Below are 26,439 nucleotides of genomic sequence, written 5' to 3'. Positions count from 1 at the left end.
ATCCTTTGTTATATCTCTGTGCTGCTGCAGCCTCATTGCAGCCACTTCCTATCTACATGCATTTTCAGTGTGATGTCTGGATGTCATTTCTCAGGGTGGGTTTCCTGATGGTGACAACAGTGGGCCATGTCTTGCATAATGTTTGAATCCTCCACATAGTCGAACCCTTGTGACAGAATGACAAGGTTTGGCTTGTGTGAATGCCTTTTTATCAAGCTAATTTCTTTGAAAATCCCCATTCCTTTTGTATTTGTCTTATAGTGATGATGTTATTCCCAAAACGTTTTGCTCTGCAGTTATACTTTGCCAATTTTTTATTTCTTAATACTTTTGTATTAATGGCTTGCCTGTCTTATTTTAGGTTTTTATCTTATATCTCCTTCTGAAATGGAGAGGTTTTCACTGTCTACATGCTGGCTCATTGCTCCTCGCTGCAAGGTGGACCCTCCAGAGACCCCGTGTAATGGAAGGCTTCAAAGAGGCAGCAGTACAGAGAAAACCAGGCATGTGTTTAAGCAGATGCTGTAATTAAGTTTTTTTTTTTTTTTTTTTTTTTTTTTTTTTTCATATGAGGAAATCCAATCTTGTTAAATAATAAGCACATTTTTTTGTTTTGTTCTATACAGGGTATCTGGAAGGGGCGATGGAAATGCAGATGGTAAGAATGAAATTACAGGCTGTATGGACCACTCTGCCTTTTTTAGATTTACATGAATGACGCATCTTACGTGTGTGTGTTAGCAATCTTGATTCCTTAGTTATGGGGAGTAGACAGCCTTAACAACTTCCCGCCTGGTCTATAGCAGAATGACGGTGGGGTGGTGGTTGCGTTATCCTCATTGGACTCCAATCTGGGTAAAGGGCCTCTTTACGGAGGCTCTTTATCACGTGATCAGCTGTGACCAATCACAGCGTGTACCCAGGAAGTACCGATAAACTGCTTTCCTCGGTTCACGCTGACAGAGATAGCTGATCGACGGCTCTCCTGTCGGGGGGGGGGGATCTGCGCTGATGATCATTCTGAGGTGCGCACCACAGCTTCAAAATCGTGCCCATCAGTAACGCCCGTCGGTGCTCTAAACAGATGCCAATCAGTGCTTATCAGTAATGACTGTCGGTACCTCATCAGTGCTTGCCTATTAGTGCCCATCAGTGAAGAAGAATTTTTTTTTGTAACGAACAAAAACTTTTTTTTTTTTTTTTTTTAGTTTAGCAAAAAATAAAAAACCCAGTGGTGATCAAGTACCATCAAAAGAAAGCTCTGTCTGTGGGAAGAAAATAATTACATTTTTAGTTTGGGTACAGTGTTGCATGACCACGCAATTGTCATTCAAAGTGTGACAGCACTGAAAGCTAAAAATTGTCCTGGGCATGAAGGGGGGGGGAGTGCCCTGTATTGAAGTGGTTAAAGTGGTTGTAAACTCTGGGGGCGGGGGGGAACCCTTTAAAACAAAGGCATAATGAGCTAGTATGCATCGCATACTAGCTTATTATGAAATACTTACCTTTAGATCGAAGCTCTAAGCCGGCGACATGTTTCCTAGAGTTATTTCCGTGTTTGCGGGCTCTGGCGTTGATTGGCCAGAGCCGCGATGACGTCAGGGAGCCACGGTCATGGCACAGGCCCTTTAGAAACGGCACGATCGAGACGTTTCTTCAGTGCGCATGCGCTCATAATGTCGGCGCAAGTGTATATGGTAAATGTCTCCTAAACCATGCAGTATTTACAGTACCTACAGGTAAGCCTTATAAGCTTACCTGTAGGTACAAGTGGTGTAACTGGGTTTACAACCACTTTTAAATGGGGGTTTTTGTATCGACCGTGAGTTAGCACAGCATTTCAAATTGCTACAGTCTACAGAAAGCTTTATTGCACTTCTAGCATTAACCACTTTCCGACCGCTATATATGTGTGTGTGTGTGTGTGTGTGTGTGTGGCGGTTTGCAAGTGGTTTACGAAGATTATGGCTGAAGATATCAATCATAACCCTGGTAACGTTTTTCTTGCGGCTGGCTATCTCATGAAACCATTCCAGCGGCTCCTAAGCCGCTGGAAAGGTTTCCATAGCAGCGGGAGGGGACGTCCGTTCTCCCGAGAAACAATCCAACAGTGCGGCTGGCTGCTCCCATAGATTATCAAAGAGTAGATACTCTTTGATCTACTCTATGGCCTTGGAGGATTGGAGCAATGTCAGGACGTCATGTCCGGCCTTGGCCGCAAGTAATTTTTTTTTTTTTTTTTTTTTAAAGCAAAAGCGCAAACAGAAAAAAATCCTTTTTTATTTTTTAATATTTTTAATCTTTTTGCTTTTAAAGGTAAAGAAGAGATTTGGGATCTTTTTGACCCCCCTATCCTCATTTCTATTACAAGGGCTGTGTACATTACTTGTAATAGGAATAAAAGTGATAAAAAAAATGAAAGGGACGGTTTGAAAACATACAAAAAATTAGGTTAAATATTGTGTATAATATTTTTGTTTTTTAACCACTTAAGGACCGGAAGGATTTACCCCCTTAATGACCAGCCCATTTTTTTGCGACACGGCACTGCGTCGCTTTAAATGACAATTGCACGGTTGTATGACGCTGTACCCGACATTGCGGCGGGCAGATCGTACACTTTGACACTTTTTTTTTTTTTTTGGAACCAGTGACATTTATACAGCCATCAGTGCTATAAAAATGCACCGATTACTGTATAAATGTCACTGACAGGGAAGGGGTTAACACCAGGGCGATCAAAATGTGTTCCCTATTAGGGGTTTCTAACTGTATGGGGTCTGGGCTAACTGGAGGAGGAGAGAGACCGCTGTTCCTAATCACTAGGAACAAATGATAACTCTCGGCTCCCCTGTCGAAATGGGGATCCACCATGTTTACACTGGCTGATCCCCGTTCTGCCTCTGTGTGGAGTGATAGCGGGTGGCCAGTGGACATCGCGCCCGCCGGCCACACGTATGGCCTGCTATATCACACGAAGCGACCTACAATGATGGCGATTTGCGTAATAGAGCCAACCTGCCGCGGTACAACTGCGGCGGATGGTCTTTAAGTGGTTTAAAGTGTATTTCTTTCAAAATTGCGTTTGGAAAATCGCTGCCAAGATCACCATTTTATTCTTGGGGTCTCAGCTAAAAAAAAAAAAAAAAAAATGTATTTTGTTTAGGGGTTATAAGTAGGTTTCTAGAAAATAATACTGATTTTAAACTTGTAATAATAAAAAAAAAAACTGAAAAAGCCTGGTCGGCAAGTGGTTAAATAGACATAAGCAGAATTTATAGCTTCCAAACAATGTCAGCAGTGTCTTCAGAGGGTAAGAAAAAGCCTAAAATATGAGATAAATCGTAGTCCATCTTGGCCTCTCACCTTGTTTGATGAAAGAGATAGCTTTTAGCAGACATTACATTGTTAAAAAATACATGTAATATAGCAGATAATACGATCTACGTACACTAGACAAAATTAAATGCATTTGTCAATCGAACACACTGTTTTTATGTGCAGGCTACTATGTTAAGCTTGGGTAGTAAATAACTTTTCATGCTTGTCAGCACACAGGGTCAGAGGACCACTGATGGAACATGCATTGCTGAATGATGAGAGTAAGTATCTTTCATATGCCTCATGACAGAACTGTAGGTGTCCCAGGGCCCCATTATTCCTGGGTGTCTAAACATAGTTAGGCTGAATAAAGACACCAGTCCATCCAGGTCAACCTGAGTGAGTGAGGGTTGCGTGTCTACAATGGTCCCTATCGCTGTACATGGTGTCTCATTAAGATATGCCTCTATTATATATTATTTATTTAAGGTACCCATATAGCACCGTTAATTTATGCAGTGCTGCACACATACATCGCACACTCACATCGGTCCCTACCCTCTAGGAGCCCACAATCCAAGGTCCCCAACTCACATTCATATACTAGGGCCAATTTTGGACAGAAGACAATGAACCTACCAGCATGTCTTTGGAGTGTGGGAGGAAACCGGAGCACCCGGAGGAAACCCACGCAGGCACAGGGAGAACATGCAAACTCCAGGCAGGTGGTGTCGTGGTTGGGATTTGAACCAGTGACCCTTTTTACTGCTAGACAAGAGTGCTACTCACTACACAACTGTGCCGCCTAAAGTTGCTTAAGATCAGATGGTCAGAGCTGTGCTCCATGTAGCCTTAACCACTTAAGGACCAGCCTCGTTTTGGAATTTAGGTGTTTACATGTTTAAAACAGTTATTTTTTATTTTTTTTTTGTTGCTAGAAAATTACTTAGAACCCCCAAAGATTATATATTGTTTTTTTTTCTAACACCCTAGAGAATAAAATGGCGGTCATTGCAATACTTTTTTTCACACCGCATTTGCGCAGCGGTCTTACAAGCGCGCTTTTTTTGGAAAAAAATCACTTTTTTGAATAAAGTAAGACAACAGTAAAGCTAGCCCAATTTTTTTTTTTATATTGTGAAAGGTAATGTTACGCCGAGTAAATTGATGCCCAACATGTCACGCTTCAAAATTGCGCCCGCTCGTGGAATTGCGTCAAACTTTTACCCTCAAAAATCTCCATAGGCGACGTTTAAAAAATTCTACAGGTTGCCTGTTTTGCGTTACAGAGGAGGTCTTGGGCTAGAATTATTGCTCTCGCTCGAACGATTGCGGCAATACCTCACATGTGTGGTTTGAACACCGTTATCATATACGTATGCGTTCACTTCTGCGCGCGAGCTCGTCGGGACGGGGGGGGGGTTTAAAAAAAAAAACAAACATTTTTTTTTATTTTATGATTATTTTTACACTGTTTTTTTTTTAAAAAAATTGTGTCACTTTTATTTCTATTACAAGTAATGTAAACATCCCTTATAATAGAAAAAAGCACGACAGGACCTCTTAAATATGAGATCTGGGGTCACAAAGACCTCATATCTGTCATTTACACTAAAATGCAATTAAAAAAAAAAAAAAAGTCATTTAAAAAAAAAATGTGCCTTTTAAGACGTATGGGCGGAAGTGACGTTTTGACGTTGCTTCCGGCCTGCAGTGTCATGGAGACGAGTGGGAGCCATCTTCCCCTCACTTGTCTCCAGGCACAACAAGGGGACAGATGTGATCGCCTCTGCCGCTACCGACGGCTCCAGTAAGCTGCGGAGGGCACCGGATCGTGGGGGGCCCTCTCCCGCCACCGATAAGTGATCTCACTGCGAATCCGCCGCAGAGACCACTTTTATTCGAAAGCCGACCGCCGCACGCAAATGGGAATACTGGGGTTATGGCAGCTAGATGCTGCCATAACAACAATATCCGCCGCCAAACTTAGGACGTACATCGGCGGTCGGCAAGTGGTTAAAGAAACTGTTGTGAAAAGACTTCTTGTGGCCATTACTTCTCCTTTAAAATCTGGCAGAACTAATTGCTTGCTCCATGGAAACAGTTCTAGGTATCAACATTTTGACACTAGAATCATAATTGGATGTATTTGCATTGGGGGTGGTTTCACTAAAATGACAATGCAGTTTTTGGATTTGTGTTAGTGTAGACTTACTATTTCATATACACCGATGTACCTTGCGCGGTCCAGGAGTGACCTTGTTGCTGACCACTTGTCTATCACACCCAGCATTGCTGTAACTGTAGATCATGCATGCCAGGTAGTTATAGAAGCGTATGCACTGACTTTGTTCTCTTTTCAGAGACTCTAAAAGAGATCCAGAGTACTCTGGAAGGTTCAAGAACGTAAGTAGCCAGTATATACAATATATGTATGATATTTGCATTAAAAGGATTATCTTGATCTTAAAGTATTTATAGACCCTGGCTTATAGGCCCGCACAATACTTGACCTCAAGAGTTGTTATGCTTCCCTTGCACCAGAGCAGGAACAGATTTTAACACTGGTCTCTGCATCCGGTTTTAGCTCGGGCACTCAACAAGCAGCCTACTGGACAAAAGCAGAATTTTCTGCATCTGTCAATTCCTCTGGCAATATCCGATGGCTTTAATACAGCCTTTTGTCCAGGGCTGCAAAATGCCAATCCCCTTCCCCATCACTTCTGTCCTCTACCTGAGTCAGATTACAATATGCCTGGCCTAAACCAGACAGACACAGAAGTTAATGAGAATATAGAAGCAGTGTTAGAAGAAGCTGCAGACGATTTTTCACCCCCACGCTTGTTTTTTTTACATTTGAAGCAGAAGCTTCACACAACATGCTTGCTAATGTGGATAAGCTCATGGCAGCTGTGCACAAAAGCCTCGGCATTGTAGAACTTGATTCTCCTCTGTATCGCCATGATTTTTGGGTACAAAGACCTGTAAAAACATTTCCTGTTCACGAACAAATAGAATCTCCAGTATATATAACGATTGAATCACTCCAGGAAGAGATTTTCACTTCTCCAAAAAATAAATATTTGAATTCTTTCCAGTGGAAAAGGCGTTCACTTAAAAGTGGTCTGGTCATTTACTTGATCTTACCACCTCAGTCTTAGGGGAAAAAAAAATAAAATCTCACTGTACCAATTGAAGATGTACCTTCATTGAATGGTTCTGCAGATAGAAAGTTTGAGATGCTCCTAAAAGTTATCTTTACTCTTGCAGGCCCAGCCCTGCAACCAGCTCTCGCTGCAATTTCAGTATGGCAAACTGGACTAGGGCAGTACACAAGCAACATGATTAGGGATGTTCCGATACTAGTATCAGTGCCAATACCAAGTATTTTCAGTAGTACTTGTGAAAATGCTCCAGATACCAAAACCAATACTTTGCGGTGCGATTTGCGTCCATACAAAATGGAGTGGGCGTAAATCGCACTGCAAAGAATTGCATGCGATTCGACTTCCTATCCAAATCACATTTGGTTTCCCGCACTACTCCTGTGTGAACCCAGGCTAACAATTCTTTGACAAGCCTGGGTTCACACAGGAGTGGTGGGGAAATCGCATCCAATTCGGACAGGAATGGAACTCGATACTATGTGTGCGATTTGCGCCCATTTATTTTGTATGGATGCAAATTGCACTGCAAAGTTTCAGTACTTTGTATCGGCGAGTACTTGACAAAAAAGTATCGATACTTGTAGTCGCCGATAAAAAAAAAAAAAATGGTATCTGTGCAACCCTAAACATGATCCTATATTCCAGGACCATGCTTTAACAGAACAATTACAGCAGTTACCATCTGCTCTGCTCTCTTGTGTGGATACTCTAACAGGGGTCTAAAACTGGCGGCCCTCCAGCTGTTGCGAAACTACAAGTCCCATCATGCCTTTGCCTGTGGTAGCCATGCTTGCAATGCCTCATGGGACTTGTGGTTTCGCAACAGCTATAGGGCTGCCAGTTTGAGACCCCTTCCCTAGAACATATGATTAAGTGTAAAATATAATATCCGCGCTCAGTAAAAATTAAACAAACAGCTGAACACTATAACTTAGATATTGGGCACCAAGTCAAAATGTGAAAATATAAAGTGCAGCGCTAAAAATACAATTCAAAATAATTCAAATGTGAATATAGCATATATAAGAACTGTAAAGTGCAGATGTGCAAAAGTAGCTATGACTACTATACAATAATGGTTTCATATGTGACCAACACAATAGATGGATACACACGTTATATTATAAAGTGCAGTAACATATAAAGTGCCAAATAATAAATCATTCAACAGTGCGAATGTGAAAAGTTAATTAATGACTGGAATTTAATGGAAAAAGATCCCACGTGAGACATGAAGCCTGGATCAAATGGTTGACAGCGTGACGCCCGTCACCACAGTGAGGAAAAAGGCTTACCAGAAAGCCAGCGACCACCCTTATTCAGGTTTCTGTGTCTGTTTGTTTGGTTTTTTTTTTTTTTTTTTTTTTTTTTTTTTTTGATGAATTCAGTAATCCTTCTACCTTGATGGATATTAATTTTGCAGGCCTGACACTTCCCGCATAAGTAATACCCCTTTAGGTCACCAAAGAAAGTGGGTCTAGTGGTCGGGTCAGGAACATTAGGTGCTATTGTGTTCCTTAAATTAGAAGCGCCCCTAAAGATAACATGGGGTTTATCAGACAATAAAGGGCCTAAAACCCAATCATTCTTAATAATCGGCCAATGCCTTTTAATAACCCTCTTAATAGCCCAGTGTTGGCTAGAGAATGTTGTGAAAAAGGCCAAACCATAATCCTCTGTATTATTCCCTCAGGGAGATTTACCGCCCAACAGTTCCTAACGATCTCTATTACTAACTTCTACTATAAGGGAATCTAGGGCCTTATTATCGTATCGTTTGGCTATAAACAGACACAGAAACCTGCTTTAGTCAGCTAAAGGAGATCTGCACTTCCTGGTATTGGGGATATCTGGTCTGGACTGGTCATCGCCCGGGGTCTGTGGTGGCTTCTGGTGGGAGACGCTCAGGACATCTGGAAATCCTTTCATGGGATCCCTGATCCAACAAGCGCTTTGTGACCCCCCCTGAATAAGGGTGGTCACTGGCTTTCTGGTAAGCCTTTTTCCTCACTGTGGTGACTGGTATAACGCGGCCAAGCATTTGATCCAGACTTCATATCTCACGTTGGATCTTTTTGATTAAATTCCAGCCATTACTGAACTTTTTCACATTCGCACTGTTGATTTATTATTTGGCACTTTATATGTTATTGCACTTTATAATATAACGTGTGTGACTATATATTGTGTTGGTCACATATGAAATCATTATTGTATAGTAGTCATAGCTACTTTTGCACATCTGCACTTATTATATGCTATATTCACATTTGCATTATTTTGAATTGTATTCTTAGTGCTGCACTTTATATTTTCACACTAGAACATATGATGTCACAAATTTCCAGAATGGCTTTAATTCCATTCACATATGCCAAGTCTGGTGTCTAAAAGATTGGACAGCTGAAATTGCCAGAGGAAAGTGCCTTAGATGTATGGGGGTTTTTTTTGTTTTGTTTTTTTTGTGTTTTTTGGGGGAGGTTTTTTTTTTTTTTTTTTTTTTTTTTTTGTGTGGTTTTTTTTGTTTTGTTTTTTTTTTGTGTGTTTTGTGTTGTGTGTGGGTTTTTTTTTTTTTTTTTTTTTTTTTTTTTTTGGTGAGGCACTTGACTAATTCATCAAGGATGTCACAGGAAGAAAGGTTTTACTTTTGACTGTGGAAAATTCCATAACCCCCCCCAAACCACAGAGCACCTAACAGCTCTACCCAGACTTCAGATTCAAAACCTAAGTTCAGCCCTTCCCTTCAGTGTCAGACTTGGAACACAAAGGCTTGGCGCAAGACTTGGGGTGGCTCTTATAGTTTGCCACTCTCTGGGTAAATATCTCCAAAACGGTGCATGTATAGATTTACAGTACCTATAGGTAAGCCTTATTGGGTTTCCTTCAGGCAAAATTCATGCATGGGCATTTATTTATTAAAAGGTAAACTTATCCATTTAAAATACCTTCAAATTCCAAATTATTTGCACAAAATTCACTAGATCAATTATTGCCTTTCTGGGACAAGAGGAATACCTGGAGTCTGTATACAATCAAGATGCCTATCTGCATATTCCCATTTATCCATGCCATCAACGCTTTCCATGCCCTGCAGTGGCAGACAGTCATTTCCAGTGGATCCAGGGTATACCACAAGATCCTAGCACAGTCTTGCCCTTCTTAAGGCTCAGGTTACAGGTTATCTAGACCACCTTCTCCTAAAAGACTCCTCTCCTTTCCAGCTGTCTGCAAATGTCCACAGGGCAAGTCAGATGCTCCAGGCTTTTGACTGGGTGATCAATTTTCAGATGTCTGCTCTCTTTGTCTAGGATACTTGGGTCTGTTCCTGGAAATATTCCAATCAAGGTTCTTTTCCAGAGAAAAAAATTCCCTCACTCAGAGCTCATGCTCATGGTCAAAGAGATATCCCACAATGAGATTCTCCATGCACAACATCTTTTCAACCTGGAGCAAGCATGCCCCCTCTTTTGATCTACCCATGGTACTATGCAGCCAAACAAGGAATTCCCTAACTTAGTGGATCTCCAACTCGGCCTTAACAATAGGGATGTTTTTCCTCCCTCATCACTGGAAAGTGTGTACCAGTCCCTCGAAATCCTGGAGTTCAGAGCATTAGTAGTAATTCACTGCCCAGCAATCTCTGCATTCTACAACCCAGGAGTAGACAGCTCGAAAGCGGACTACCTCAGTTGCCACTGCCTGGATCAAGGGGAGTGGGGCCTACACCCAGACCTCTTCAATCTGATTTGTCAAACATAGGCTTTCTATCCTCTTGATTCAAGAACAAACCACTGAAATGTGTGGCCAGGACCAAGAATTCTCTAGTGCTGACTTTGGATGCCTTGATAATTGCCTGGTCTCAGTTCAGGCTAATATGGATCCGCTCGTTTCACTTTCCAGACATTCTGTAATAGTAAAAGTTAGTTGCTGTGGCATTGCCTCAGCGCTTGCCCTGTCTGTTAAGACTCACCAACTGTTGAGTTGGTTAATCAGTCTGAGCATCGGAAGCTACCCTGTAATTTGCACCACTGGACGCCTTTCAGATATTTTAGTACTGCCAGTGTTACTACAGAAATGGTTGAAACAGTTGGGAGTGAGTGCTGAGCTCCAGTGGCCTCTTCTGCAGATTGTCTTATTTGCCCTGGGCTTTGAGCTATCGGCTGAGACTCTGACTCAAAGTCTTTAAAGTGGCGTTCCACCCAAAAAAAAAAAAAAAAAGCATTACTGTGCATGAAATAATATAAAAAAAAACATTTGGACATTTTTTATTTTTTACTCACCTCCTAATGCCTGTTGCTATGTGGTCCCTTGAAATCTTCCTCTCCTAGGCTCCTTACGTCACTTCCCTCGGTGCTTCCGCTCGCTACTGCTCCTGGGAGATGTTTGTCGTCATTTCCCAGGAGTCAGTGGGCAGCGCTGAGGGCTTCGTTGCCATCACAACGGGGCGGGCACTTCCGCCGCCGCCCGTTGTGATGGCAACCTAGTAGTTGATGGCGCTGCGAGAATGACTCAATGCGCATGCGTGAGATCAGGGGGAGAACGGGCGGTGCATGCTTTTCGCTCAGCAGCACCGTATCCCGGAACCAGGATGCTTGTGGGCTTCACATGCCAGAGACCGTTTTGACTTGTATTAATGCAGTGCATGCCACTCAGTTTTTTGTTTTTTACTCCTAAGGCTGCAAAATGGTACTGGTAGAAAAAAAAGGCTGATCCTCTAGTTTCAAATACTGGAAAGACTTTCTAGATATTGGATCTCAAGGCCCAAAATTGTTTTCATTCTGGCCTAGAAATTCTGCATGGAATCACAACGTTTGTCATCGTCTCTCTCCAACAGGGAAACTCTGACCTCTGTGGATCAAGGATGCATACTTTCATCTCCCCCCTTTTATTCCCTTTGCTGTGAGCCCCCAGCACTTCCAGTTCACCAACGTACTGGCCCCTGTGCTCCCATTGCTACATTCTCAGGGCATCCCAATTGTGGGATAACTGAGCAAGGTTCTGTTGGAGGAAAAGTCCACAATGTGGTTCAAACAGCTCAGAGCTTCAGAGTCCGGAACCTTCTGATGATCCTGTTGGAAGTGACATATTGCTTACTATATCTGGGTCTTGGCCTAAACATGATTGAAGCCAAGAGTTTTTTTTCCCCAGGAAAAAAAAATCTCAATTTCTGCACCCATGCTCAGACTTTTCACTTCTCAGTGAGAGTTCTGGGACTGATGGTAGCCTCCTTCAAGGCTGTCCTATTTGCCTAGATCCAAATGAGACCCCTACAACTCCACATCCTGTCATCAATTCACCTGTTGCTGAAGACCAGGTTGTCCCCTGCTTGGTGGCTTAGGAACCCTGTTTTGGAGTCGGAAGTCCATTCTGTGATGTCTAGGAAGATCCTTATGTTAGATGCCAGCCTGTGGGTCTGGAGAGCAGTCATGGACACCATGCCAGTGCAAAGGACTTAGACTTTGGAGGAATCCTGCCTCCCTAATGAACATTCTCAAACTTTGGCTAGTTTGGTTTATCTCTACAACACTGGACATCCAGACTGGATGGTCTTCTGATCGGAATTCAGTCAAAACTTTAGTTCTGCCATACATCAGCTCTCGGAGAGGAACCACAAGCCTTGCCACACCATGAGCTTTAGGATTTTGTCCTAGGCAGAACTGCATGTTCTAGACTTGTCTGTCATTTACATCTCAGATGAGAACAATTTGGCAGGCAGACTCTCATTTTGATCTGATCAGTCTCCTGGCTGGTGCTCCGTGGATTTGTCCAAATGTTCTGTCCCAGGCATTGGCTTACCATCCAGTTTTAGGGTCACTGGCTTTAATGGCATAGCTGTTGAAGCCTAGGTCTTGAGGGACAGAGGCATCTCTGAATCAGCAATTCCCATGATGCTAAAAGCTAGGAATTCTACTTCTTGCAAAAGTCTACCATGGAAAGCCTACTTCACTTGGTGCACAGGAATAAACTTTCATCCCAGAAAGTTCTCCATGTGATGAATCCTGGCCTTTCTGTAAATGGGCCTGAATCAGCATTTGGTCGTGAGTACTGTCAAGAGATCCATCTTGGTGTTTGCGATCCAGAGAACCGCTATCTTGGGGGGCGTGGCCTGAAGCTGCATGGAGTAAGGAGCGTGGTGTGAGAGCTCCTGCCAAACTTATCCTCCAACTTTATCCTCCGGGGCCAAATCACCCCTAAAACCGACAATACCTGCCTCGGATACCTGTGACTACTCCCGGGACCATGTCGCCACCCAAAAGAACCACGGGAACAACTGGAAAGCTGGATAAATACCGCCACGAGGAGCAGGACCCTGTGAGTGAAGATGGCGCCACTCCAGCCGCAGGGGAAGAGACTACGCAGTCGGGAGATACGGCCCGAATCCTGGAAGCAGTATCCCTCTGCCAAACGACCCTTACATCTAAGATAGAGGAAGTCAAAGTCGATATCTCCCTAATTCGCCAAGATATCCATAAACTAAGAGAGAGAGTGACCGAAGCAGAACGCAGGCTCGGGCAGGCGGAAGACTAAATACCTCCATTACAGGTCACCACAGAGAGGTTACAATACCAGCTCAACACAGTCCTGAGTAGACAAGACGACATGGAGAACAGGCTAAGCCGCTGCAACCTCCGGTTTGTGGGGCTACCGGAAAGGTCGGAAGGCTCTGATCCCCCTACATTTTTAGAGAACCTCCTAATCACCACCTTCGGCAGAGAGGCCTTCTCCTTCACTTTTGTGGTGGAGCACGCGCATCGGCTGGCAGAGCGGCCCCCACCCTCCGGAGCTCCCCCGAGACCCTTCATCGCAAAGCTTCTCAACTACCGCGACAGGGACACTATCCTCCGTCTCACGTGTGAGAAAGGGAACATACCCTTCGGAGAAGCCCACATCGCAGTATTCCCTGACTTCTCCGCAGAAGTTCAGAAGAAGCGGGCGCAATTTTCAGAGGCCAAGCGACAACTGCGAAACCACCACCTAACCTACGCAATGCTGTTTCTAGCACGCCTCCGTGTGATCCGAGACGGAAAGGCCTATTTCTTTGAGGATCCCTCGGCGGTTATCCCTTGGCTGGAACATCGCGCTGCTGCTGGCCCGGCACCATAGTAGTCTGCATCACGCTCTACCGCCCTGTTGACCCACACCTAGATGAAACTCTTGACTCCAAACCGAGGACTTACGCCACCAGAACAGTGAGTCTGACTACCCTTACTTTCCCCCTCTTTACATCCTGGCGTATGTCACCCTAACGGACTTCCTTACATACTGTTTATCTCTCCCCTCTTACCCAATAAGTTATCCATGCAACGCCATCCTTGCTACCTGTAAAGCTACTTGGCCCCGCAGCAGAGCCATCTACCCAGCCGGGCTCAATTAACTCCCCACTCCCCCTCCGCAAGTCCAGATGCTTAATTGTTTAGCACCGCTGTGCTCTTCTGTTGACTATTGTTCGCCCTCAGCGACGCCCAGGGAGATACCCGACCCTCTTTCTGCTTCCCCCAGATGCATCATTTCTCCCACGTCGAACGGATCAGGTTCCCCCTTGCAGTCGCAAAAAGAAATGTTTCCCTGGCCAGCTGCAGCCCCCACGGCCGTGGAGGGTTGCTATGAGTTTGCCTTGCCGCGCTGGTCCAGAGTTGGCAAAGTTCTGGTTTTATTTGTTTTGTTAGTTCATTTTTTTAATTTGTTTTCTGCATATATATCTGCATAGTGCAACCTGTCATATTAAAATGCTTATGCAATGTTCGACATTGTCAGGATCGTTTGGGATATTTATTTGCATGGCTCCCCGCGGATTGGTAGTAGTCGCCACGCGGCCCCGTCTTGCCTGTTTGCGGGGACCCATCATATTACACTTTATGGGCTTTGTGTCTCAATCTGCACTACTATATGTATTGGTCTTTTGTATGATGCGTGTGTCTGTGGGTCTTTTCATGCTGGTCCGACTGAGTATACAACCGCTGTCAACGCTGGGATGGCCTCCTTAAAAATTGTCACGTGGAACGTGCGGGGACTGCGAGACAGATCCAAGCGACTTGCTGCACTGTCCCACCTCAAACGCATGCGAGCAGACATCTCGGTGCTTGTGGAGACTCATGTAACAGGGCAAATGCAGCTGGCGCTCAAAAAAACCTTGGGTGGGCTGGATGTATCAGGCCCCATTTACCAACAACTCCAGGGGGATTGCTATCCTAATTGCTAAAACGGCCCAATTCCAGCTCCACGGTTTGAGGTCGGACCAGCAGGGAAGGTTCCTCTTCTTGCATGCCACAGTGGGGGGGCTCGAGATTCTTTTGTTGGCCTTTTACATACCCCCACCATTCCAGTTTGCTATTCTCAAAGAGGGGTTGCCCTTTATGACTGAACACTCGACAGTGCCGGCTGTGTGGTTGGGCGATTTTAATACAGTGATTGACCCTCGGCTGGACAGACTTCACTCATCAGAAACGCCACCGGACAGACCGACCCTGACTAGGTTCGGTAGATTCCTATCAGAATTTGCCTTGACCGACACATGGGGATTTAAACACCCTAACACACCCGCATACTCCTGCTTTACGCCCTCGCAGTCCGCAATGTCTCGCATAGACATGATAATGCTTACTCCAGCCCTGATCCCAGAGCTCCTCGCAGTAGGATTCGGTGTGAGGGTCCTTTTGGACCATTCACCCTACTGGATCACTCTGCGACTGCCCTCCACCCCGCCGGTGGAGGCTGAACCCATTCTGGCTCACTATCCTCACGGATACTGAGATTATACAGTGTGAGTGGTCTCACTTCTTTCAGTCCAATCAGGGTTCGGCCTCGACCAGGACGATATGGGAGGCATTCAAATCTCATGCCTGCCTGATTCCCTCCACACACATAAATCGACATAAGGCCTCTTCCAAAATTATCCTCCAGCAAGCCGAGGAACACTTAAATTCCCTTGAACGTAATTTTCTCGCAGATCCCACACCCTCTAACTCAGCTCAACTTCGCTTACAATCCAGGCTCACAGACCACCTACACTATGAAAAAGCAAAAAAGGACATATTTTTTAGTAAACAGAGGACGTTCGAGCATGGAGAGCGGGCGGGTAGAATTCTCGCTTATATGGCTCACCTTGATCATACACCCCCTGTTGTGGTCCGGCTTCACTCGCAAGATGGAGTCGTGATCACAGACCCTGACCAAGTAGCCCACGAGTTCCAAATATTTTACACTGATCTTTACACCTCTAAAACTGATCGTCCCCTAGAGGAGTTGCGCCACCTGCTGCATAATATTGACTTCCCCACTCTCACGGCCTCTCAAGTAGATCTCCTTGAGGCACCCATCACCGAGGAGTGTATTGGGGAGGCTATCGCAAACTTGCCAGCGTCAAAGACCCCAGGTTCTGACGGGCTCCCGTTGGAATTCTACTCCCACTTCCAAGAAGTTCTTATACCCAGATTAGAATCTTTATACTCACATCTTTGACTCGGGCATACTTCCACGCACTATGAATGAGGCATTAATTGTCCTTATTCCAAAACCAGGCAAAGACCCTCTTTACCCTGAATCTTATTGCCTGATATCTCTCCTCCAATTAGATGTAAAAATCCTCGCCAAGATCCTTGCCCTAAGACTTAACAAAGCCATACTTGGCCTCATCCATGCTGACCAAACAGGCTTTATGCCCAATAAGAGCACAGCATTCAACCTGAGGAGACTATTCACAAACCTCCAAGCTACACATGATGATGTTGGCTCCAGGGTGGTGGTTAGTCTCGACGCCGCCAAGGCGTTCGACTCCGTGGAGTGGGGCTATCTGTGGGAGTGTCTACACAGATTTGGATTCGGACCCAGATTTATCAGGTGGATCCAGCTCCTCTACCAGGCCCCCACCGCCCGGATCCAGGTCAACAGTAAAACGTCCACCCCCTTTTCACTGTCTAGAGGAACATGACAGGGCTGCCCCCTATCCCCTCTTCTGTACGCGCTGGCTGTTGAGCCGTTAGCCATCGCCATCAGGTCTCACCCCGATTATTAAGGGTCTCCGTTTGGGTCAGTTGACAGAGGTAATCAGTTTATATGCCGATGATATGCTCCTCTATCTGTCAGACGCAGGTCCCTCTTTAACAGCAGCATTACAACTCATTCAACAGTTCGGGACCTTCTCGGGACTACAAATAAATTGGTCCAAATCCAAAATACTCCCCATAGATATTTCTGTCCCAACAAATACCCAGGCGACTCTTTCATTGGTTAGGACCAACCAGATCAAATACCTCGGCATACTGTGCTCACGCTCCCTCGCGGACTACGCGCGCCTCAACATCGAACCAATGTATGCCCTCCTTAAAAGTAAAACACAAATATGGTCTAGGCTCTCTCTTGGTGTAATGGGTCGCATTAATTTGGTGAAAATGGTCCTCCTCCCTAAACTATTATATCTATTCTGGCATGCCCCCCTACATATTCCGACCCACGTATTCAGATCCCTGGAATCCATACTCAATACCTTTTTTATATGGAGCTCCTCCCGACACAAATTATCATGGCAGACACTGAAGTGCCCCACCCATCTTGGGGGAACGGCCCCCCCTGATCTCACATTTTACTACATGGCCTCCCAATTGTCCCATTTATATTATTTAAATAATCATGATAAACTTCGTTACTCCACATTGGTATGCACATCTGTGACAGATGTAGTGGCCCATCCATTCCAGATAATTTTCTGTAAACACAGGGGGGTGTCCCGTCTCACAGCAAAATTTGGCAGCGCGCTCTTACCACTGTTGGGGCTCCTCCCATACATGTCCACACACCACTCTGGGATAACCCCCAGCTCCCTGAATTATTGACCATTCCAGATTATAAACTGTGGATTATTTATAAAGTCATTTACCTCTCCCAGCTTATATCTGGGAGTGCGGTTAAAACATTCCAGACCCTAAAGGAGGAATATGCTCTCCCCAACCATATGTTTTTCCACTATCTCCAAGTCCGTCACGCTCTCCAGTCCCAATTTAACGATTCCATTCCCAACCTGGAAGTAGTGACCTTCGCAGGCATAGCTCTAGGCGATGACCCCAAGAAAGATATCTAACCTGTACAATAGTCTTCTTATACCCTCTGCCACCACCCTTACGCAACACTTGAGAACCAAATGGGAGACTGACACTGGTGAAATAGATGACGAGCAGTGGGAAGAAATTCTGTCGACTAGCACGAAGGTGTCTCCTAAACTGTCGGACCGCCTCACCCAACTTTATATCCTCCATAGGTCATACCTTACTCCTGCACGAATCCTTAAATATAAGCCAGATACTGATCCAGCTTGCCCTGGCGATAATCCCAGTACCTTCTACCACCTCATATGGTCCTGTCCATCTATTCAACACTACTGGTCACAAATTGTCAAATTCCTTCACGACTGCATGGGCTCCCCCCTAACACTTTGCCCACGTCAATGCTTGCTTGGCCTCCTCCCCGTTTCAGAGGAGGCAAAATATCTATCAATATTCTTGCAGGAAACTCTTTGCTGCCAGAATGCAGATAGCCCAACTGTGGCTTCGGCCTACCCCCCCTACCATGCAGCAATGGAAGAGGGCTATGAATCTCACCCTCCCCTATAAGAAGGTTTTGTACACCCACCGTGGCTGCCCGGGCAAATACCATAAGATACGGGATAGGTGGATAAATGAACCCTCCACATGCACTGACTAGTGCCAATTGTATCCCCCTTTTTTTTTTTCCTTTCTTTTTCTTTTTTCCCGTTTTGTGATTTCTATTTGCGTAATGGAAATTGCTGTTGCTTAGACTCATTCTTCCTTCAAAACAACCTACCCTTTATATATGCATGACAATGTTCGATACTCGAATCTAAGCCATAATGACATGTCTAAAACTCTGTAAACTGAACACTATACATAACATTGAAACGTATTGCACTTTGTAACCTGTTGTTAATAACCTGTATTGACTTTTATGCTCAATAAACTTCTCGTTTGATTAAAAAAAAAAAAAAAAGAGAGAACCGCTATCTTCTTACTCTTTAAGACTTTTTACAGGTTGTCTTTCATGTGGCTCCATGGGATCTGAATATACTGTAGTTCTCCCAGCTTTTGAAAAACTTTCTTTATAACCTATTGAGATATTCTCCTTTCCACTCTCACTCAGAAGGTTGCATTTTTTGTTGCCAGAGGCGTGTGTTTGAGCTGGTGGCTTTCTCCTGTAAAGAACCCTTTCTGGTCTTACACCTGGACAACGTGGTGTCAAGGCCTAAAGCCTCCTTCCTAAGGTGGTTTTGACCTTTCACTCTAACCCGGACATTGTTCTTTTGTCCCTCTGTTCAGCTCATTGGAAGGAGATCTCCCTACATTGCCTGGTTGTAGCTCATGCTGTGCATGCCTACCTTGCAGCCACTGCTTTCATTAGAAATATTGACTTTTCATCCCTGATGGTCCTTGTAAAGGGGAACCAGCTTTTTGATCAACCAGTTCTTCATGGCTCAGACAGATCATGACTTATGTGTATGGTCTTAAGGATCAGGTTCCACCCTTTCCTGTTTCAAGAGCTCTACTAGATCTGTGAGTGTTTCTTGGGCTTTCAGCATCAGGTTACTATTTTCCAGATTTGCACGGCTACCACCTGGTCTTCTGTTTACACGTTCTTCAAGTTTTAACATTTTGGCTGCTCAGGCCTCATCTGGTGCTAGCTTCAGGTGTAAGGTCTTTCAGGAGGCTCTTTGAGCTGTAAGCACTCCCTAGTTCAGTTTTCTCGCGGGCCTGTTAGATTTTTGTTGCTGCTGTCCACCCCTCAGTTGGACTGTGTTTAGACATCCCAATAGTTTCTGAATTCCTGTGTCCCTCAATGAATGAGAACAAAAATTGGATTTTTGCACTTACCAGTTCATTCAAGGACACTGGTCCCACCCTGCTGTGTCTGGTCATGCTCTTTCCACAGAACTGAGGCATGCTGGGAGTAGGGTTATTGGGGCTGGCCACTGTTGGTAGGAGCATAACCCAACAGTGTTTGAAATCCCGTGTCCCTCAATAAACTCCAAGTAATGTTCCAAAGGTTTACTTACTGTTTCAGTGAAAAAATAGAAATTTTATAAATTGTACTAATTTGTATGCATTTTATGCCTATATGTAATGCTGACACATTAGTTCATATCCCTGGAAGAAGCTTACAATTTAGGATGCTTTGTTCTTGCTTGAAAACAATCCTGTAAAGCCAGCTAGCGCATATGTAGCTCCTATTCATTGCTGTGCATTGTTTTTGCCTGCCACCTAGAGCGACAGTGCTAGATCCAGGGTGCTTTATGCTGCACAGTTGTTCTCTGTCTTGGAACTAGCACTAATTCTTTTAGACCTTGGCAAATTCAAGTCCTTGATGGGGGCTTCAGCTATTATAGAATATTCTCCAGTCTCTGACTTGCTCTGCTGATCTTCACACTAGTTTTCTTGTTTTGCAGAAGTTTCGGTGAGAGAAACTCTCGACACATCACTGTAGGAAGTCGTCTCAGTAATGGAGCAGGTGAAATCTCTTAAATTGTATTTGTCATGTTCTATATGGTAATGCCATTCATTCCCTGAATGAATAAAAAATATAATTTTTTAACAATATTGCATACAGAGTTTGGAACATCAGGTAGACATAAGCTGTCACTGGCCATATGCAGTCCCATAGCTGCAAAGGGTAGAACACATTTAAAGTGTGTGTCTGAAATTTTTTTAAATTAAAGCCTGTCAGAAATCCGGTAAGTTACCCAATTTCCTGTAGCAAGCTGAAACTACCTCTGCTGCACTGAATTCCTAAGCAGTAATGTCCCTCCTGCCGGGTTCTTCCCTGGTAGATCCAGAAAACACCCCTCCCCCTTTTGTATGGAGATGAGGGGAGGGGAAAGCTTTTTCTGTAGACCAGCAAGGAAGACAGCACTGCTGGGGGGTTTCGGTGAGCAGGGGCAGCATTGGCTCGCTGCAGAAAGTTAGGATCACACTGGATTTCCAGCTGGATCAACCATCATTTGCCTGTAATTGCAACATTTCTAAAGAGACCAAACATGTGGCGCTGTTTGTGTATTGCAGAGATGTACTGCGTTTTTTTTTTTTTTTTTTTTTTTACTTTGCCTAATCACACACTTTTGTCACTGTCACAATATGTTTGAGAGAAGATAGTGAAGGGTTATAGTTCTCTCTCACAAATTACCAATATGGCCAGTTTGTCGCACACATGCACAATATGCCAAGGCAGCCTGGTCATTTGAATGGGCTTATATGGTACCACAGCAGGCCACAAATCATATATGCACCACAAATGGCATGTACAGCGCACAGCAACACAGTTGCACTGGGGTGAATTTCAGAATGAACACTACCACAACAAAGAAAATGTGCGTTATTGCAGCACACTGGTGTAAATGTGGCAGTTTATCTACTATTTGGGTTTTAGATTAGCTTTGTCTCTTCAATTTAATGACCGGTATACATTAATGGGGCATTCAAGGCAGACAAAGTTTAAATGCCTACAAGTGGATTGTTTTATGTGTAAAAAGGTTTTCAATACAATTTAGTCTGTGTTATGATGCACAAAATTATAGTTTGTGTTTATGAGGATGAGATTTGGTTTTTACTAGTCTTAATTTGGCTTCTTTTTTTATTTCCCTGTGAAACAGAATGAGATGCGGATACTGACTGCTGATACTGACATTACACCCCCCCACCCCCACCCCCATTGTCAAAACACTAATCTGAAGTCAGCGGAGATGGAAGACCCATTAATTTTTCTCCAGACTTTGAAATCTTTGCGGCCATACGATGTCCATTCTGCACATGTTCATTTTAGCTGATTTTACAGGAAATCATTTTATAAGTTATAAATTTTACTGCCTTACTCCCCATCTTGTACAGTTTGTGTGTAGAAATGGAAAATGGCCAAACTGTGTTTTTTTTATAATGTTTTTTAAGGTATTTTCAGCTGCTTGAATTATTTTAGGAGTACTGTTTTTATACTGTAAAATGTGGTGTAAAGCACCCTGATGGGTGCTTTAAATTTATTGGGTTATTGTGCTTTCCAGTGATCTTGCTGCCATGCAATCTATTTTTGTAGGAAGTAATTATTTTGTTTGTCTTGCACACCAATAAATTATACATTCCAGCTACATATGGGTATTTCACTTTCTTTACCTAGAAAATACGTTTATTAAAAATCAAATTGCAGGTGATTGATTAAATGCTTAAAAAAAAATGCATATATAGTTGCTGTTTTACCCACCAAAGTATTTGTATTTCTGTTTATCCAGTCATGAGATTACACACAGCCATACCAGGCTGTACAGCCTGCTTGGTGACCAGTTATTTCTCCCACAGTTATGCAACACATCTAGGCCACCACCTTACCCCTAGTCTGATTGTCCAGTGAAGGAACAACAAATAGACTGATGTGGTCCTCTTTCTGTTCCTACATGTTTCTGGTAATAAACATTACATTCAATTGGCATACAGGCCTTTCCTCTGTCTTACTGTACAGAGGCTGATACCAGTTTGAAATCCGTTATTTTAAAAATTGCATATAAAATGCAGTTCGTGATTTTTCATTAAATACATAATTGCATTCATTGGTGTTCTTAATATCTGCCTGGAGTTCAGCTTTAACCACTTGACCTCTGGAAGATTTACCCCCCTTCACGACCAGGCAATTTTTTGCGATACGGCACTGCGGTCTTGCGGCGTTGTACCCAAATAAAATTTGTCTTATTATTATTATTATTATTATTATTATTATTATTATTACGCTCTAAACCAAAAAAACACTGAGAATTTTGAAAAAAAAAACCTTTACTTTATGCTTTAAAACATATTCAATAAAAAAAAGTAAAAAATCGAATTTCTTCATCAATTTAGGCCAATATATATTCTGCTACATATTTTTGTTAACAAAAATCCCAATAAGCGTATATTGTTTTGTGCAAAAGTTATCGCATCTACAAACTATGGTATTGATTTATGGATTTTTAAATTTATTTTCTAACTAGTAATGGCGACGATCAGCGACTTATAGCGGGACTGCGATATTGCGGCACACTGACACTTTTGACACTTTTTGGGGACCAGTGACTTTAATACAGTGATCAGTACCACGGTACTGATGACACTGGCTGTGAAGGGGTTAAACAGCGACGATCAAAGGGTTAACTGTGTGTCTAGCCAGTGCTTGTGTACTGTGTGGGAGGTGCTTTCACAAGGGGAAGGCATTGATCCAGGATCCTGATTTGCAGGAACACAGGGATAGTGCCTTCCCCACTGACAAAACGGCGATCTGCCTTGTTTACAAAGGCAGATCGCCGTTCTGGCCCTCTGCCTAATAATTGGCGGGCGCCAGCAGACATCAAGTGCAGATCAGCTCCCACTGTTTATAATCACAGCAGAAGTGGGTTGCCGGCGGCACGCATGTGTGCCCCAGACCCATAAGTCCAGGATTGCATACCAGGCACATGATCCTGGCTACGCCCCCTGATATGTTTTGCCCCATGGATGGGGTGAAGCATGTCGGAGGGCATGGCCTGGATGAAGTTAGGCTTGGGCTGCTATCACCCATTACATGCTGTGATTTTATGGTGTGCGATGGCCGAGGTTTTTCTCTACTGCTTTTGAGGTGTTGTGTTTTGTTTTTTTTTCATTTTTTTACCTTTAGCACATTCTCATTGCATCAAGGTAAAAAAACCTTCCAATAGCAGTGCCCCCTCCCCCCTTAAACATTTACCTGAGGCGCACAGCCCGGCTTAGGAGCATGAGTGCCCCCACGGCAGCCTAGTTTGCTGTGAGGGCACTCTGCAAAGAGGAGGAGGGGACAGTGCTGATAGACTCTAGAAGAAGAGGTAAGCGAAAGCTCTGTACAATACTATTGCACAGAGCAGGTAAATATAACCTGCTTTTTATTAAAAAAAAAAAAAAAAAAATAGGCTTTAATGTGGTTGTAAAGGCTAACTCCATGGTTTAGGTTCATTGTACTTAGTTTGGGTCAAGGTGGCCAAAATGAACCATTTCCTTTACTAATAGATGTGTCTACTGTCAGTGCTGTATAAATTGTATGTAGCATCCGCTGCATACAGCCCTGTATTCCTGCAGCGGTACGGGCACTTCCCATCTACTACCGGAACAAAATTCACAGGAAGCCTTGTCATTTTTTTTTTTTTTTTTTCAATGGCTACAAGACTTCTCTAGTTGAGGTGGAGAGATGGGCACATGATGTCGCAACCTCCATCTCAGTCAATCAGAGGAAGCCTTGTGTTCATTTGATAAGATGAGATCTAAGGCTTACTGTGATGAGCTGAGCAGTGCTCAACCTGACTCTATTTTGTCCCAGTAGCAGACAAGAAGTCCCATACCACTACTGGAACACAGCACTGTATTACTGTATGTATCTGATGCTACAGACAGCTTGTACAGTGCTGAGCTGACAGCGGGCACATCTATTAGCTTGGCCTAAACAAGCTGTTTAACCACGCTATAGCTGATTGATGGCTACAGCACGATCGTCTAGTTCTGGGATGTCGTCATATGATGGCGTCCTGTGATCGCGCCCGCTGCTGGGCACAAGTCGCACGCTCTGTGATCATAGTGTCCTCCGGACACTGCTGATCAGATTGAGGTAAAGAGCCAATCAGTGGCTTTTTACCACCTGATCAGCTGTGTCCAATCAGAGCTGATCATGGAGGTAAACAGATGCCTCTTATTGGCACTTGTTTCCTCATGCTATGACAGCATGAGGTGATGAGAAGAGCCGATAACCGGCTTCTCTAAAAGGAACATCTAGTGTCCTGATTATCAGTGCAGTCCCACCAGTGCTGCCAATCAGTGTCTCCTATCTGTGCCCATCAGCGCACATCAGTGAAAGAATTACCTGTTTCCAAAATTTTATAACGCGCTATGAAAGGGTTGTTTTTCTTTTTTCAATTTTCGGTCTTTATTTATTTTGCAAAAAATAAACCCAGTGGTGATTAACCGTCATACTGCGGCAGGTCGATACGATCCCGGGAGCTGTCGTAGCTATACGTCGGCTCCTTTAAGCGTGATAGCTAGCGCGAATGCGCCTGCTGCACTGCGGGGGTGTCGATGCTCGTGGCTGACTGTCGTGATGACCGCTGGCCACGAGTGATCGCGGGCACAAGGGGCAGAACAGGGACGGACGTGTGTGTAAACACACACATCCCTGTTCTGTGAGGAGAGACAGATTGTGAGTTCCTAATAGCCATGAACCATGATCTGTCATCCCCTCTAGTCAGTCCCCTCCCCCTACAGTTAGAACACAATCAGGGAGCACAGTTAACCCCTTGATCGCCCCCAGTGTTAACCCCTTCCCTGCCTGTGACATTTCTACAGTAATGAGTGCATTTTCATAGCACTGATCACTGTACAATTGTCAATCATCCCAAAAATGTGTCAAAATTGTCCAATGTGTCCGCCATAATGTCGCAGTCACGATAAAAATCGCAGATCGCCGCCATTACTAGTAAAAAAATCATAAAAATGCCATAAATCCCCTATTTTGTAGACGCTATAATTTTTGCACAAACTAATCAATATACGCTTATGGCGATTTTTTTTTTTTTTTTTTTTTTTTTACCAAAAATATGTAGAAGAATACATATAGGCCTAAACTGAGGAAATAATTAGATTCTTTTAAAAATAAATTGGGGATATTTATTATAGCAAAAAGTACAAAATATTGTGTTTTTTGTTATTTATTTTTTTCAAAACTGTCGCTTATTTTTTGCGCTATAAAAAAAAAAAAAAAAAAACGCAGAGATGATCAAATACCACCAAAACGCTCTATTTGTGGGAAAAAATTACGTCAATTTTGTTTGGGTACAGCATCGCACGACCGCACAATTGTCAGTTAAAACGACGCAGTGCTGTATCGCAAAAAAAGCTCTGGTCATTGAGCAGCCAAATCTTCTGGGGCTGAAGTGGTTAAATACCACCAAAAGAAAGCTCCATTTGTGTGGAAAAAAAATGCTAAAAAAAAATGTTTTGGGTACATTGTTGCATGACCGCACAATTGTCATTCAAAGTGCGACAGCGCTGAAAATTGGCATGGGCAGGAAGGGGGTAAAAGTGCCCAGTAGGCAAATGGTTAAAGTAAACTTGGGCTTTAAAATGTCAGGAAAAACCTGAAGCCTCATAGCAGCGAAGTCATGATAACAAGTCTTCATCATTCTGTCAGTGCCTGTTGAACTAAATCTGAATATTTTTTTTTTTTTTACATTTTCCATGCTATACCCTAAAAGGCCACATTCTTAGTACCCATAGCTGGAGCACATGGTCAACAACAATAATAATTTAAAGTGATTGTAAGGTCTTGTGTGTTTTTTGTTTTTTTGTTTTTTGTTTTTTTTTTTATAACAAACCTGTCATACTTGCCACCTCTGTGCAGTTGGTTTTGCACAGAGCAGCCCTGATCCTCCTCTTCTCGGGTCCCTCTTTGCTGCTCCTCTCTCGTATCGAGTGCCCCCACTGTCAGCTTCCTATGGGGGGGGGGCATGGCACTGGAGCCGAGTCACAGCTCCGTGTGTCCATTCAGACACGGGCCCTGACTTGGCCCAGTCCCTCTCTCCCCTGATTGGATGGCTGACTGACTGACTTTGATCGACAGCCACGGGAGCCAATGGCGCCACTGCTGTGCCTCAGCCAATCAGGAGGAGTGTACCCAGACATCTTAGAAATTCGTGGATATTGCTGGAGAGAGATGGGGCTCAGGTAAGTAATTAGGGGGGTGCTGGAGTGGATGCTACACACAAGGTTTTATCTTGATGCATTAAGATAAAAACCTGCCTTTACAACTCCTTTAAGCCAAGGGATTTGGAAGATGCCTAACTGATGGTAATAAACATGTTACACAATATTTTTTTTCTAAATTCAATTGTCCTCATTAGCAGCCTAATATTATCTGGAGTGGAACACACCCTAGTCTTTGCTGG

At 43.7% G+C, this 26,439-nt stretch overlaps 1 protein-coding gene across 6 annotated transcripts in view; it reads left to right on the top strand.

Annotated features, from left to right (window-relative positions):
• The window catches only part of LLGL2 (LLGL scribble cell polarity complex component 2), a 156,489-nt gene extending 134,868 nt beyond the window's left edge, over window positions 1-21,621 (top strand). For 5 of the 6 annotated variants that reach the window (XM_073608170.1, XM_073608168.1, XM_073608169.1 and 2 more), the window contains exons 21-26: window positions 362-503; window positions 627-658; window positions 3,552-3,602; window positions 5,685-5,727; window positions 19,936-19,997; window positions 21,136-21,621. In XM_073608170.1, the coding sequence (XP_073464271.1) occupies window positions 362-503; window positions 627-658; window positions 3,552-3,602; window positions 5,685-5,727; window positions 19,936-19,997; window positions 21,136-21,140 (335 nt within the window). In that variant the 3' untranslated portion in view covers window positions 21,141-21,621. The remainder of the gene's footprint in view (window positions 1-361; window positions 504-626; window positions 659-3,551; window positions 3,603-5,684; window positions 5,728-19,935; window positions 19,998-21,135) is intronic. The other variant, XM_073608171.1, reaches the window with a different exon arrangement.
• The last annotated feature ends 4,818 nt before the right edge of the window (window positions 21,622-26,439 follow it).

The sequence above is a fragment of the Aquarana catesbeiana genome, linkage group LG12 (assembly GCF_042186555.1).
Source record: "Aquarana catesbeiana isolate 2022-GZ linkage group LG12, ASM4218655v1, whole genome shotgun sequence".
NCBI lineage: Eukaryota > Metazoa > Chordata > Amphibia > Anura > Ranidae > Aquarana > Aquarana catesbeiana.
This window is presented reverse-complemented; position numbering and strand designations above follow the sequence as displayed.